The following is a 15,450-nucleotide window of genomic DNA, read 5'->3' as shown; positions in this document are numbered from 1 at the left end:
ATGCTACAAATACTGCACAACACTGAGGTCTAACCAAATCAATAGTTAATCAATTCATTCGTTTTAATTAATGAAAACAAAAGAATTACAAGGATTTTTGAACCGGTCTGAATATAAACTTAATTCTGCATAAAGTTGGACTTTGTTTTATCATTTGAGTCAGGTGGAGGCAAATTGCTTCCTTACAGATGTGGGACCAAGGCTGTGTCCGAATTCCCATCCTAACCCCTACATAGTGCACGTTCCCATTCTGTAGTGCCGTCCGAATCTACAATTCCAAAATCCAGTGCCCTAGAAATTCCCCAGAAGTCTCTGCGAAAAACGTCAGAACAATTTTTGCCAAAAAAATGTATTTTCAATGTATTTTTAAAACAAACTACCACCGTTTTTATCTTCAGAAGAAAGGTAGCGAGCATGGTGTCCGAAGTGCTTTTAAAATTCAGGGCGCTACATAGTAGCACTATATAGTTCTATAGTAGTTAGGGGTTAGGGTGGGAATTCGGACATAGTCCAAGTCACTGTTTTTAGTATTATCCTATTGAATTCTATGCATTCATTATCCTTTTTGATTTTATGTTTACCTTACAATTACCGGTACGAAACCCATTGAGACGACTGTTGTTGTGAATTTGGGCTATATAAATAAAATTGATTTGAATTGAAGTCTCAAGTCCAGTCCAAGTCCTATGGTTGAACGTTTCTAGTCCTTTGAGCCTCTATGATTATAGGAACGGCATTCATTTATCAGAATTTTGCAAGAATATTAACAAAGCTAATTATTTTTTGTGACAGAAACCTACTTTAGTGTTTATTATCTTCTAACTACATGTTCTGCACAGCGTTTTTTTGTTGTCAACCTCAATATTTTTATACCCAGACATAATAACCTTGGGAACCATTTTTGCAAATGGAAACCTTTTCTTGTTTGACAGATTGTTCTCATTGGTTGTCCTGAAATGTAATTGTTGGATCAAAAGAACATAGACCTAATTTGATTGGATGTTGTGCCGACAGCACACAAACACTAAGACAGTGAAAAAGCGATCCATGTCAACAAACCTTTCAATCTTTGGCTGTTTGAGTCAAAAGGCTTAAGTTCAAGTGAAGTCACCAGTTATTGCAGTTAAAGTCTGTCGAGTTGCAAGTCTTTTTACATTTTGTCAACTCAAGACTAAAGTCAAATTCATGACATGAGTTTGACTAAAGTCCAAGTCATGTGACTCAAGTCTTCACCCCTGCTTCCCTTTTGCCATCCGCCTCCAGTGGTCATTTGAGGAACTGCAGCATTTTGTATTTTTGAAGTTGCTTTAAGGTTACCAGCAGAAGTAGGGAACTTTTTTCAAAGAGGTCCTACCTGACCACAAATGCAGCCCGTCGAAGCCATAGGAGTAGAGGTCATCCCCAACACCGTTGCCTCCCCAGCCTTCTCCTCCTCCCGGGTAGGGGCTGTAGCCCTCAGTCATGGCCCAGCCCACCCGCAGGTGTGTCGCCTGTGCGGTCATGAAGGGCTCCACGTAGTCAACCATCATCTCATAGTACCACTTCTTGTACTGGGTGGAGCCCTCACATGTTCCCAGAAAGATGTTGGGCCTCACACTGAACACAAAGGTGGAACATCAAAGGTCACTGTCCTCCACAAACAGCCACTGGAGAGAGACACTCCATGCTTCACCACAAGGAAAGCCAGCTGGGAGCATTTCCAGTACCTGGTGGCATAGTTCACTATGTTTGTCTGCAGCAAGAGGTCTCGACCCGGCAACAGGTTTTCAGTGATGAGGTTCTGGTTGGACCTCACGGCGACACCGTTACACACACAAAGAGAGCGCAAGACGTCCAGGACCTACAGCGGGAAAAAGTGATACACATCAGACATGCAGGGACTCAGCTTCTCATCCGACCGCCCTGTCGCTACCCTATGTGTACCGGACACCCGATCGGTACCCGGCATGCGTCAATGTCACTTCCTCTTCTCGCCAGCATTGTGCCAAATAAGCAATTTGAACTAGATTGTAACATTTCAGGACAGTTTTGTCTCCTTTACGACTGTCCGAGTCCTTTAAACAATAACGACCTCCAAGTTCACACAAATTCAGGCTTTCCTCAACATCGGGAAGCTTCCCCCGAATTAATTGCAGCATCGTAAAATGAAGGAATGTCGCCTTAACGCAACATTGTCTAATCTTATACTGTTGTCATTATAGACAACAAAAATCTCAAAGATGTGTGACATTTATTATACATTATTTCTATTTCTTTACTATATTTAAAGCTTCACAGCTTGTAGTTTGTTTGTTTTTTACTGGTTATTTTGGTAATGGGAAAAGCAGAGAACTGAGAACATTTTACTCTGAGGAGATGTCTCCCCCCCGGGGGCTATGGCAGCCACTTTTGCAGCCAAATTAACTGTTAATAAAGTGTCTGAATAGTGTATCTATCAAGTGGCGGTGACCTCCTGGAGAATTAACTGTCAATAAATAAGAAGAAAACATTTGCCTATGTGCGGTCCGGATCGGTTAGACTCAGCCATGAGGTCCGACTTGACACATGCGCGGTAAGGATCGTGCAGTCCTGATCTGTAACGTTTTCCATTAATGTAAACCTTTAAAGAGGTACCTACAATTGTTAAAATGTCAAGAGGCATTCTAACCGGTAAGAGCCGTTAAATATTTGGAGCGTGGGTAGTTGCATTTTGCCCACGTGGGGTACCAATCGGGTACTGACAGGCTGGATGAGATCATGTGATCCCTCAAGACATGAGCAGCAGCATGACTCCGCTCTACTGATGTCCCACTTCCACATTACAGTCGGGTCAGAGCTGATTACTGACGGACTCTTGCCAGAACTTTCCCTCTGCTCTATTCAATGTCATGTCCTGTTTGCGTGACCTGCTTGAAGAAGATCATTTAATGTTAAAAATAGATTCTTTTTTTAAAACTCAAATTCAAAGACTGTTTAATAGCTACACATTCATCAAAACATATCCGCAATATTCTTTCATTCAACAGAATTAGACAGTTAAACTACAGTCTTTGAGATGATGTGTTCTGACTGGTGTCCAGGGTATACCCCAGCTTTACTTAATAGTAGATGGGATAGGCTCCAGCAACACCCGTGACCCCAAAATGGATGGATGGATTTTATGCTCATTGATTGGATTCATTAATTCACACCTTTGTGTATTTTATTGGCTCTCTTGTGTTACAGAGTTGTTTAACCTACGAAAGTGTTTATTATTTGGAAACTTCTTCTTTTATTGCACATTTAAAAATTAAATAATTATTTTGATTTCTCAACATTTTGACGTTATTCTTTCTTCTCCCAACTGGACCAAGTGATGAAAACATGATTTAAAGAAGCATCTGAGCCTGCAGTCTATGCATGAGGGCTCTACAAATGTGTCAAAAGTCTTCTAAATGTTTCACAGTTTCCCACAGTCCAATGTTCTCTGGGAAGTCCTTTTTGTATTGCTGTGAGGTTAACAAACAGCTGAGGGTTTCAGTTCAGTTGTTTGTCATCTGGAGGCTCTCGTGTCTGAAAATTGGCTACAAAACTTTGGTTCTTACCAAAAGTTCTGTTTGACACAAATTAAAGGGAAACTAGAAATATTCAACCAGGTTTTGTGGTGGGAAGGACTTCAGAAAAGGAAACTTTTGGTTTGTTTCTCATCAACTGATCCCCACTTAACTCCAGTAGATGGCAGCACTGCACCTTCTGGGGGGCATTGCTGCCAACAGCTTTTAAGATGAAATGTTTTTGTTTATGCTTTTGTTTCAAACTGCCCGGTACCAGAAATCCTTCCTGCCAAATACTATAACCCTGTTCAATAATTCACAATGCAGAAGATAACCTTTGCACATTTTTTTTTTTTTCTCTTTTCTTTATTTTGCACATTTCTTTTGCACATCTCTTTACCTGCACTGTTATGTAAATAGCTCTTTAAATTATACCACATTTTCCTTGTTCTCTTTTTTTATTTTTATTTATACTATTCTTACTCTTTTTTTTCCTGTCAGTTGTTATGGTAACGAACAAATTTCCCACGTGTGGGATCAATAAAGTATTTCTGATTCTGATTCTGATTCTGATTATCTTAGGTGTTTGAATAATTCCAAATCCATGTGTGAACTTGATTGTGATAAAATAATCAAAACTCTTTTAATCACAAGCAATGAGTATTACATTGTAATGTTCAATAATGATTACTGAAAGGTTTGAATTACAACCAATAAGCTTTGGATTTTGTTTACTTGATCTGCAATGTGTAGCAATAATTACTGGTTTAATGTGATCATGTGTTCTAATGATAATCAATGATTATTACATATCGGTACCGTTACTGTTTACTGAAATCATGAATGAATGTTTTCTGAAGATCATCAATCATTTCTAGGCCCTGGATTTTGTTACTTGAAGAGAATTTATCTGATCAGAACCGGATTTAAAACACTGTAAAACTATCAAATGCTTGAACTCAGTAGGGGTGGGATTATATAAACTTGCTTCTTCTCGCTCCTTTTCAAGCAATAAATCAAACTCTACTTATACTTTAGTTAATGATCTCTGTATTTCATTAAGCAAATGTGATTTAAGGGACATTTTTGTTTTGTTTTATTTTCTTTCTTTTTAATCTATGCATTTCATCATTTCTGTAATGTGTTTGATAAATATCTGTAAATTCTTTATTGCTTTGACTACAATGCTTGAAATAAATCAATAAAATCAAAATCAAATCAAATCTCGTTATTTTTTTAACTGATCTAGTCATTTTTATTACGCCAAGAACCTAAACGTAACTTAAAAGCTCAAAGATTTTGCCTTCTCCTGGAAGTTGAGGATCAGGACTAAGATCTGAGTTCTGCTGCAGACCAGCAGGCCCACCTTGTGGTTCCGCCCGTGCTTGTCCAGGAGAGAGATGATGGACTTGATGTGGTTCTCTTGGATGATGTTCAGAACCTCTGGACTCTCAATGAGGACACAGTACAGCACCTCCAGAATTCCTAGAAGCAGAATATGACTCAACACTAACGTCCTTCTCACCAGGGATGTACATACAATAGATATGCAAAAATAAAATCAATGTGATCATAGAAAAACCCTTCAGAGTGATGAACCCAAATAAAGTTAGGATGAAGAAAGGCAGCAGATACCTGAGGAGGCCTCCAGGCGGTCCAGCTTGCTGACCAGCCAGTCCAGGTTGTCACAGAACAGAGCGCAGTTGGAGCGGTTTCCTCTGATCAGAGACGCTGAGTGAAGGAGTCACAGGGTTAGAACAGAAAGATCCTGTTTTAAACGGACAGGCTGTTCTGAGAGTTCAGGGTCACGGACGTACCGAGAAGCTCGTAGAGGAGGTTGACGATCTCCTTCCAGGACTCGGCCGCCTCCTCGCCTGCAAACTCAGAGAAGTGGGCAGCGGTGTTGTAGACGTTGAGGCGGTCGATGCACTCCAGCACGATGGTGATCATTCCCTGAAAACGACGGAACCACGATCAGGTGAGCAGATTACAGAATGAATCCTTACAGGGGAAAAAACCCAAGAGATGCTTTTTCCAGCACTGAAGACAGCATGTGTGATGTGTAACGGAGGCGAAAATGATCATTTCAGAATGTCTGTCAGTGATGTTCTGGGGGGAAAAAAAAGATTTAGAAACATAGAATCAGCATCACTTAGTTTTCAGTTTTTGCTTTCAGTTCAAAATGGTGACAGTCTCAACTAAATCATTTTAAAATAAATAGAAAAGAGGTTTTTCGGCTTCCTGTAATGTTTGCCGAGTCAAAATTAAAGAGCGCTTCAAAGTAAAAACCCAGGAAACAAGTTTTGTTTATTTTTTATATGAAAACCTTTTGTGGTTTTTGTTTTCCTGGTTCTCTTTATTTCTTTTTTATAGTTACTTCCGCCATTTTTAGCCGTTTAACTCCGTCTACAATGTTTCAGCTATTTTAACCACTCCACATTTCAAATGTTCAGCTCTTCCAGATTTTTCCCACCTTTGAATTTTGGTCCTTTAAATCTTTGAACTTTTCAAAATATTCCAGGATTTTTGCCTCCATTGAAATCAATTGGAATCCTTGGTGCAGAGGCTCGCCGGTTCGATAGCCGGCTCTGGCATTTTTCAAAAACATATCTTTTTTGTTATTGTGCTGTTTCCACTTTTTTATGCTCAACTTTGATCAATTCTTTCTTTCTTTCATTTTTTTTTACCAATTATGACCCTTTAAGTTTCAATTTCATTCAGCAATACAGCATCAACCCTGCATCTTCTGGAAATGCAGCTCCTTCTAGTTTTTATTATTTCTCTGGTTTTAACAATTTTAACACATATTGAAGCACTTTTATGTATTTTTATGTATTATTTACTTTTCTTTCTTTTTCTTTCACCTTTATTTAACCAGGATAAAAACTCATTGAGATTAAAAATCTCTTTTTCAAGAGCGTCCTGGCCAAGAGGCAGCAGCACAACAATAACACACAACACTTATATACACTCACACTCAATCATAAAAGACAGTTTTAAATAAAGCATTTACAATTTGAAAGCTTTGTCTCACGTTCATTTAAAAGTTTTTTAAAAGAGCCCAGGGAGATCAATTCTTTCAATTTAAACTCTTTCTGGAGTTCATTCCAAAACTGTGCCGCAGCAAATCTAAAAGCCTTTTTTCCCATCTCTGTGCGCACTCTGGGCAAGGAGAGCAGGACCGTGTCCTGAGAGCGCAGGCTGTAGCTGCTGCTGCTCTTCAGTTCTATGAGCTGCTGGAGATAAGACGGTACCAACCCAAGAATGCATTTATAAATTAAAAGGTACCAATGTTTCAGTCTGCGCTGGGATAAGGAGGGCCAACCTACCCGAGCATACAGAAGACAGTGATGGGTTAGTGACCTCATGTTTGTTATAAAACGCAGTGCACCATGAAAAACAGTATCCAAAGCATGCAAAGCATCAGCAGAAGCATTCATATAAACCACATCACCAAAATCAAGGACAGACATAAAAGTAGCAGTGACAAGTTTCTTACGGGCTTCGAATGATAAACATGATTTGATTCTGAAATAAAAGCGTAATTTTAGTTTCAGCCTATGAGCCAGTTTCTGAATATGTGGTTTAAAAGTTAGACAATCATCAATTAAAATACCAAGGTATTTGTATTCTGTGACCAGTTCAATTAAATGCCCTTCTTTTGTAGTAATTGGGAGCAGGTTTTTGAGTTTGGCTTTGCTTTTAGAGAATAGCATGTATTTAGTCTTATTTGAGTTTAAAACCAGTTTTAAATGATAAAAAGTGTTCTGCAGTTGATTAAAAGCTGATTGGAGCTTTGATATGGCAAGCTCAACTGAAAGTGCTGAAGTGTACAAGATGGTATCATCAGCATATAAGTGCAGGTTATCGATGATACCTTTATCAAGGTCGTTTATATAGATTGTAAAAAGCAGTGGCCCAAGAATCGAGCCTTGTGGAACCCCTGCGGATACTTTTAAAAATTTTGATTTTTGGTTCTGAACCTTTACACACTGTGCCCTGTCAGACAGGTAGTTTGCAAACCACCCAACAGAATGCTCTGACAGCCCAATACTGCGCAGTTTATTTTTAAGCACAGTATGGTCCACAGTATCAAAGGCTTTAGAGAGGTCGATGAAAAGGGCGGCACAGTGGCGTTTGTCATCCAGAGATTCAGATATGTCATTTAAAACTTTAAGAGCTGCGGTTGTTGTGCTGTGTTGCTTTCTAAAACCTGATTGTGATGGGCTTAAAATATTATTTGAAATGAGAAATTCTTTTAATTGTACACTTATAAGACCTTCCAAAACTTTTGCCAAAATGGGTAACTTGGAAATTGGTCTATAGTTATTCAAATTTGTTGGGTCACCACCTTTAAGTAGAGGTAACACATAAGCGGACTTCCAAGCATGCGGAATGGTGTTTGTGGACAAAGACAAATTAAATAAATAGGTCAGTGGAAGTGCGATAGAGTCTGCTGCCGCTTTTATAAAATATGGTTCCAGATCATCAGGACCAGCAGATTTAGTAGGATCAAGGAGTTTAAGGGCTTTTGAGACTTCTGAAGTTGTGAAGAGGGAAAATGAGAAATTATGTGTTAAATCTTCGTGATTCACAGGGAGGGAGTACTCAGCTGAATGTTTTATAGAATTAAATAATGATCCAGAGGAAACAAAATGCTCATTAAAACATAAAAGCATCTCTGTCTTGTCTGTTATGTTACAAGTGTTTTTCATTATACTTGAAGGGAGCTCAATACCTGAATTATTTTCATTTAGGGACTTAACTATCTTCCAAAACTTTGAGGGATTATTTAAATTTTCTGTAGTATTTTTCAAAAAATGGTCAGATTTCACATTTCGAATTGCAGTAGTGCAAGCATTGCGTAGTTTTCTGAATGCCAGCCAGTCAGATGCATTATCAGAATGTCTAGCTTTTGCCCATGCTACATTCCTTTCATGTAGTTGGTTAGCCAAATCTGAGCTAAACCACGGATTATTACGACCTTTCACTTTATAGTGCCTGATAGGAGCATGTCTATCAAGGATTTTTGTAAATTCATTATGGAAATAACTCCAGGCCCTTTCAACATTATCAATTTCCATCATCGTGTGCCAGTCAAATTCATATAGTTCTTGACAAAAGGATTGTTCACAAAATTGCTTGACATTGCGTTTTATGATAATGTGTGGTTTGGTTTTGGGCATTTTTGTGTTTCTCGATGTAGCAATGATACAGTGATCACTTATATCATTTGCAAATACAGCAGCAGTTGAATAATTTGAAGGAGAATTTGTAAGAATCAAATCAATTAGCGAGGATTTCTCCGGAAATTTGGGGTTAGGTCGAGTAGGATCATTTACTAATTGAAAGAGGTTCAGGGAATCACAGTAAGATTTAAAATCATCAGAAACAGCTTGCAACCAGTTCCAGATTAAATCTCCAATTATTACAACTTCATTGTATTTTAAGGAAGACAGCAGTTCCATTAAAGAGGGAAGAGCAGAGCCATCAGCAGAGGGCGCTCTATAGCAACCAACTAGGGTAATATGCAGAGAATTAGAGATCTCCAGATCAAGAGCTAAAAGTTCAAATTTCTTTGCCATTGATGTTTGCAGAAGAACTTTTGCATTAAGTTTAGTTTTGATATAGATGGCTATACCTCCCCCCCTTTTGGGACGATCAGCCCTAAAAACATTATAACCATTGATATGTATGTCAAAGTCAGTTATTGATTTGTTTAACCATGTTTCAGAAACAACAATTACATCTGCTTCAGTTGAAATTGCCCAAATGCGTATCATATCCATTTTAGGCAATAAACTCCTTACATTGAGATGAATGAATCCAAGACCATTACGAGATTTGAAGTCTTCAGGAGTACTAAAAGTAGGACTATCTGGTCCAGGGTTTGGTGGAATATTCCCGGAGATTAACAACAATAAGAAGATGAGGCGTCTTTGAAGTTGTGGTTTCTTACATACTGCATTTGAAGGTCCTAGAGATGGGAACGTTTTTAAGAATGCTATAGTAGAGTTTATAGTAAAATTCTTCTGAAGAACCATTACACAGCTGAGGTGCAGCAGTTCATTTGGATTGTCTGAGAGACACACAGATGCGTATGCATTATGACATTCATGAATAAAAGTTTTTGTTCCAGCATGAATACTATTTTTAGTAGTAAGTTCTTTTTAGGTATGAATGTTATCCGGACCAGAAGGCACATTTAATTTCATTGTACATGTGACAATGACAAATAAAGATCAATCTATCTTGTTTTACTTTAATCCTCTTAATTATTTTCACCACTTAAGGAAACTCTCCAGTGAAAATAGTAATTTTGGTGTTTTTAACGTGTTCTGGTGGCATTTTTCTGATGATTAAGAAAACGAAGGTTAAAAAACTGTCCCCACTTCAAGTCTCTGTCACTCAAGCAGCATTTCTAAGAATTTTTGTATTCATAAGTGAGGAGCGGGAGAAAAAAAACGCAGTTTGAAAAAGATCATATTTGTGAAGCAGAAAATACGCTGGCGTAAGACTTTGCAAAGGGGGAGGAGAAATGTTGCTCCACAACAACGATCCTTTCCCCACCTCAGAGGTGAATTTCTGATAAACTCCTGCCGCTCTGCAGAAACTATGTCCTAGACAACAACACAGGTTGTTTTTTTTTAATTAAAAGGCCACTGGGAACGCTTTTACAATACATCAAAACATGATCAACACGGGACTTTAAAGTGCTTTTTGGGTAAAGAAAAGGTTAACTCGTGACATTTGATTGAAGCTGTTTCTAAAAGTTGCGCCGCGAACATTAAACGCCCCCCTCAGAAGTTGTTTTAAAGTTCAGTGAAGACAGACTGTACAGACAGTGTTTTCTTTTATATAAGGTGGTAGATTAAAAACGTAATGAGCAGACTAAAAAAAGCTCAGATATTAAGTCTCCAGGAGGACAAAGCAGATCTTTCAGCCAAAGCAACATAGAGGGGAGTTTTCAGGAGTCAGAATCACATCAAGTTTGTCCTACAAAGACAAGCAGACAGCATTTTAAATACACAAAAAAAAGTGAAGACTGCTGTTAAATAATAACAACTTTGGTAGAAATAGGTTTGAACAGCTGTTGGACAGGACAAGTAAAAAAGAAAAAAAAAGAAATAAGTTTGGACTGAAGGCCTCCAGGGAAAAACGTTTGTTTGGTTCAAGCCTGAACGGTTAAGAACAGGTAGAGAGTATTAGTGTAACTTCCTGTTTTCTGTTGCTGCTATAACATATTCTTTATGGACCGAGTAAGTTCCTGTGTGTTTTCAGTCTGACTGGACTACAAGCATCGATCTGCCATCTTTTTTTTTTGCCCGAACATCAAAGCTGTGCGCCAGCAGCGTGGGAGTGGGAGTGGGAGCAGCACGCGGAAAACTTCACCTCCTCCTGGAAGAGGTTCTGCCGGTTGCGGAGCGAGCGCAGTTTGGTCTGCTTCTCCTCGTGCTCCAGCTCCTCCTCGGGGGGACGAAAGTAGAAGATTAGATCCTGAAGGGAGAGGATGACCCCCGCCAGAGGAAGAGACACGGTTCCCAGGGACTTGCTTTTCCCGCTCAGAGAGTCCAACCCCCTGCAGGAACACAAGCAGACTCACAGAAGGAATCTTTGAAAGACGGGTTTCCCCAAAAACCCAAAAGATGCTTTTACTGACTTGATGAACTGGCGAAAAAGGCCCATGGTGCTGTAAATCATTCGAGCAGCTTGAGACTCCTCAGTTTGGGAGCGTGACACGGTTAGGGCGTCGTCCATGTGACCCTCTTGATGCAGAATAACCTGGAAACAGGATTTTCTCAGATGAGGTCTTCATTTTGCCAGCAACATTTCAGATCCACCTCCAGCCAAGTTTAGCTGAGGGGGGTACGTTGCTCGTTTTTATTTCTTTGTTGACATGAACTGCAGAAACTGCCTTTCCTTCCAGAGGAACATTTATCAGTTTAAAGGCGTACTTGACTGGGTCGAATCTGAGTGCTGCTGCTACCCTGCACACTGGGGGGGTGGGGGATGCCATACACGTCCCGATATTGTACTGGAACACATTTTATTTTATTTATTTTTTAAGTATGACTTAGAAAAACTCTACCTGAATATTTATACGTGTTGCTTTGAATCAAAATAGAAAATTCTGTTTCTTTAATGATCACAATGTCAGGCACTGCAACTGTATCTCATTTATAAGTTGCTTTTAACAAAGCATTCATAATGCTTTTATTTTGGTAATTAAAAATATAGAAAGGGAACAGTCAACACTGTCGGAAAAATATATTTCAGAATAAGAAAAAAAATGGAATGAATGAGCCTAAACCAAGAAGGTTCTAAAAGTATTATTGAAGAAATAAAGTGATGTTTCCTTTCAACATTGCGTAAACGGTTCAGGAGTCTGAACGGTGCTTCAGAAATAAAGGGAAAAACACAACGATCAGAAAAAATTAAGTAAACGTCGTCCTGACGGCATTTTGAATCGATACAAGTATCGCCAAAACGATTGTTTCCAACACCCCTTATGCAGATTGGGGAGGCAGAGCTAATATGCTCGTCGCTGCACTTGCCTCACTGATGCTGAAGTAGTTTCATCTCTGCTTTTAAATTCTTTGCTCTCTCCTTTATTTTAAGCCAAGTGCAAAACGGAAACTATTCATTGGAAACCTGTCGTGGGGGGGGAACTGATTCATAGATGGGCGGGCCAGGCACCAGGCCTGCAACGCTTGCTTAGCTTGACTTTAGGTGTTACTTTAAATCTCTTCACACAATCGGCCTGTAAGTTTGAAAGTTAGGTTCTCTCAGTGTTTAATCTTCTAGTGTGTCGTAGGTTTCAGATCTGGTTTTTCGAAATTCTCACCCGCCTCTTCATCATTCCTAAACGGGCAGCTTTAGCGTCCAGAGCGGCGTACGTAAGCCACAGGCCCGTAGACACGTGCTGCACAAAGCACATGGACTCTCCATACTTTATCTCCGGGATGCCCATCCCCTCCACGTCGCGCTTCTGCGCCACATCCACCTTCTCCTGCTCGCGGACAAAGACAGACACGGAGAATAGAGGTCAGAGTGAAGAAATACAAGCATGTGCAAAGATAATCATGAGGTGAGGAATGATACCTACCTACAATTTCAATGGTAGTCATTTGTATTTTGATTAACACATTTATGTTTGTTAATTATATTTATTCTATTATTATTATTTGTAGTAGTAGTAGTAGTAGTAAATTCAAACTTCAAACATATTTTGCATTATTATTATTATCATTATTTGTTTTTGTTACTATTATCATCAATAGGTTTGTATCATATAGATTGTATTGTAATAATTAACATGTTTAAAACACAAAAAGCAGAAGACATAAAAAAATTCCCAGAGACGGACTGCGTGAACTCTGACCTTTGAGGCTCGGAAGCAGAATGCCGACAGTTTGGTGTTGGCTTTCTCTGGGTCAACCACCATCAGGCCTTTTTCCTCGTCCAGACACAGGTACCGACCTGTGGTGATGTGGCGAATGCGGAAAGACTGACCCCACTTCATGTGGCTCCCACTCCAGCTGCAGACACAAGCCAGGAACAAAAACACTACATTTGATTGTTTCTTTACAGGAAGAGCCTCATGAGAATCACTTTTTCAAGGACATATATTCCCCTTCAACAGTCAGCTGCCCAGTTTAACCCCTAGCAGTTCCCTGGGAGGAAACTTTGTATAAAAACAATAATAATAAATTAAATTAAATTAACCTTACTTAAGGGCAGCAGAGTAAACAAGAAGAGAAAGGCAAAAACTACACATTTTCTAAAATAAACTCAGACGTCAATCTCACAAAGCTAGTAGAACTACATCAAAAATATTAGCGTTTTCCATCTTTTAAATCAAATGTATTCATTTTTGTTTTATTTTTGAAGTATATATTTATCTGATGACAAAATATGTCTCACTTATTTGTCATCAGAACTATCTCTTTTGGAAACATATTATTTTAAAAAAAACTGTACAAAGTTAGCCTAAAAAGTGTTACAATGCTAACAAGTTTAGCTAGGCTACAAATGAATTGGTAACGAAAAATACAGAATAAACAACTCTTTTGAAGCGAAATTAAAAATAACTTTTACTTACTGACTTCAAATTAATACTTTCTTTGCTAGAAAAAAATAAACGTCGTCAGTGCCTTCGACACGACATGTTTTTCCTGACGAAAACTAAATAATTTAAGTTTAAAAACTACCCTTCTAGATTAAAAAACTGACAAAAGATACTGACGCTTTCATTAACGTATAGAAGTGAGAGATGGTGACACCCAATCAGAGCAGCTTTTAATCAGAAAAGGCGGGACGAACCAAAAGGACATCCAATCAGAATGCAGCATCTCGTATGTTGCCGTGGCACGCGCTGCATTCATCGCTTCCGGTAAAAACAAAACAAACTTGAAGCAACATTTGTTTCAAGTATGCAATTTAATTATTTTTAGTTTTAATCATTTTAAGGGACATTGTTTAAATTTATTTGAGAAAAATTGCAATTATATTTTTTGTCACTGTTTTTAAAATACAGGACAGCATTTTCTTTAAATCTTTAAGTTTGTAAAACAAAAAAGGTCCAAAAGAATATTACAAACAACGGCACATATAAATATATAATTATATAATTATTATATACATATAATTAAGTTTTTCATTTTAATAAAAGGCTCAGATACTTAGTATTAATTTATGTGGAGATTGTCTGACAAATAATTTTATCTATTCGTTTTTAATAAAAATGTAGACTTGGACTATGTTTTATTTAAAAGAGCAGGAAACTTTAGTTCATAAAAATACAGCAAAATTTCAAATAAGCAAAGTTTTTGTTTGTCTGTTTAATGTTTATATCATATCAAATCACTTTTTACATTCATTTTATTATTTTGCAGCCAGTAATGCAATTAATTGCAAATAATCACAACAAATAATGCAATCAATGACGAATAAAAACATCAATTATTGCCCAGGACTGCTATCTATGTGATTTTTAAAGCTGCTAGTGTGTTTCTGTATCTAGGTTTACGTGTCCTGAAAGCACCGTCACTGGTTTGTTTCTTAAGTTTACATGGGAAAAGTTCTGCAGAAATCTGACCAGAGGCTTTATCAACTTTTTCAACAGACTGAATGGGATCACCTGATTCTCAGTGGCTCCAGCCTCCACAGAGATCGAGCCTGACTGCACACTGCTCCGCCTTCATAGTTGGCCATCCTGCAGCGGTAAGGTGGAGAAGCCTTCATCATTTAGTGGCAGACAGGAAAAAAAAGCAGTTTTTCTAGTACTTCTTTTATTCTCACCTGCGTTTTTCTTCTCCTTCCTCTGGAGTCGGGATAGCCAGGCACTCGTCCATGTGGCCGTGGAACAAACGGAGGACGTGACCTCCAGTCAGATACCCTGAGAAAGGATGAGATGTTTTTTGTAGGTTTCTGCACACTGAAGGCTGATGCATCTACAACAGTAACCTGCTTTCTGAAATGTTAAACCAGAGTAGAGGTTTTGTAAGGGCGACTCAGCCCAGGAAATCCATAGATGCACTTAAATGGTGATATGAACTTTTTTGTTGGTTGGACCATCCACCAATAAATACAAAGTAATCAAGAAAATGCATATTTCTGAGCTAAATTATACATATGTAAAAGGTGTTCAACTCTCTGCAGCGAATCACCTTTCACTGATCTGAACAGGTGGTTTGACAGAGATTTTTATACCAGATGCCCTTCCTGACACAACCCTGTATTTATCCGGACTGGGGACCGGACTGGGGACGGGACTGGGAACCGGACTGGTTCTAATTCTAATTATGTATATACTGTATTTTTATTATTATTTGGTTGAATGCCATCAAATATTCAACCCATTGTTTTCCAGGTTCTCTCTTTTGTTTTTTTTTATAGTATCATCCGCTTTTTCTTGACGCTTAATTCCTATAATTTT

General features: G+C 38.5%; 1 protein-coding gene across 10 annotated transcripts in view; it reads right to left on the bottom strand.

The window, feature by feature from the left end:
* ryr1 (ryanodine receptor 1) overlaps positions 1 to 15,450 on the bottom strand; it is a 119,986-nt gene that overhangs the window by 81,880 nt on the left and 22,656 nt on the right. For all 10 annotated transcript variants that reach the window (XM_023961413.1, XM_023961415.1, XM_023961414.1 and 7 more), the window contains 11 exons: positions 14,814 to 14,910; positions 14,653 to 14,727; positions 12,895 to 13,051; positions 12,358 to 12,522; positions 11,173 to 11,294; positions 10,905 to 11,091; positions 5,330 to 5,465; positions 5,148 to 5,243; positions 4,879 to 4,997; positions 1,707 to 1,840; positions 1,355 to 1,596 (listed from right to left, as the gene is read on the bottom strand). In XM_023961413.1, coding sequence (XP_023817181.1) covers positions 1,355 to 1,596; positions 1,707 to 1,840; positions 4,879 to 4,997; positions 5,148 to 5,243; positions 5,330 to 5,465; positions 10,905 to 11,091; positions 11,173 to 11,294; positions 12,358 to 12,522; positions 12,895 to 13,051; positions 14,653 to 14,727; positions 14,814 to 14,910 — 1,530 coding nt within the window. The remainder of the gene's footprint in view (positions 1 to 1,354; positions 1,597 to 1,706; positions 1,841 to 4,878; positions 4,998 to 5,147; positions 5,244 to 5,329; positions 5,466 to 10,904; positions 11,092 to 11,172; positions 11,295 to 12,357; positions 12,523 to 12,894; positions 13,052 to 14,652; positions 14,728 to 14,813; positions 14,911 to 15,450) is intronic.

The sequence above is a fragment of the Oryzias latipes genome, chromosome 13 (assembly GCF_002234675.1).
Source record: "Oryzias latipes chromosome 13, ASM223467v1".
Classification (NCBI taxonomy): domain Eukaryota; kingdom Metazoa; phylum Chordata; class Actinopteri; order Beloniformes; family Adrianichthyidae; genus Oryzias; species Oryzias latipes.
Note: the sequence above shows the minus strand (reverse complement) of the source record. Positions and strands in the feature narration are given on the sequence as shown.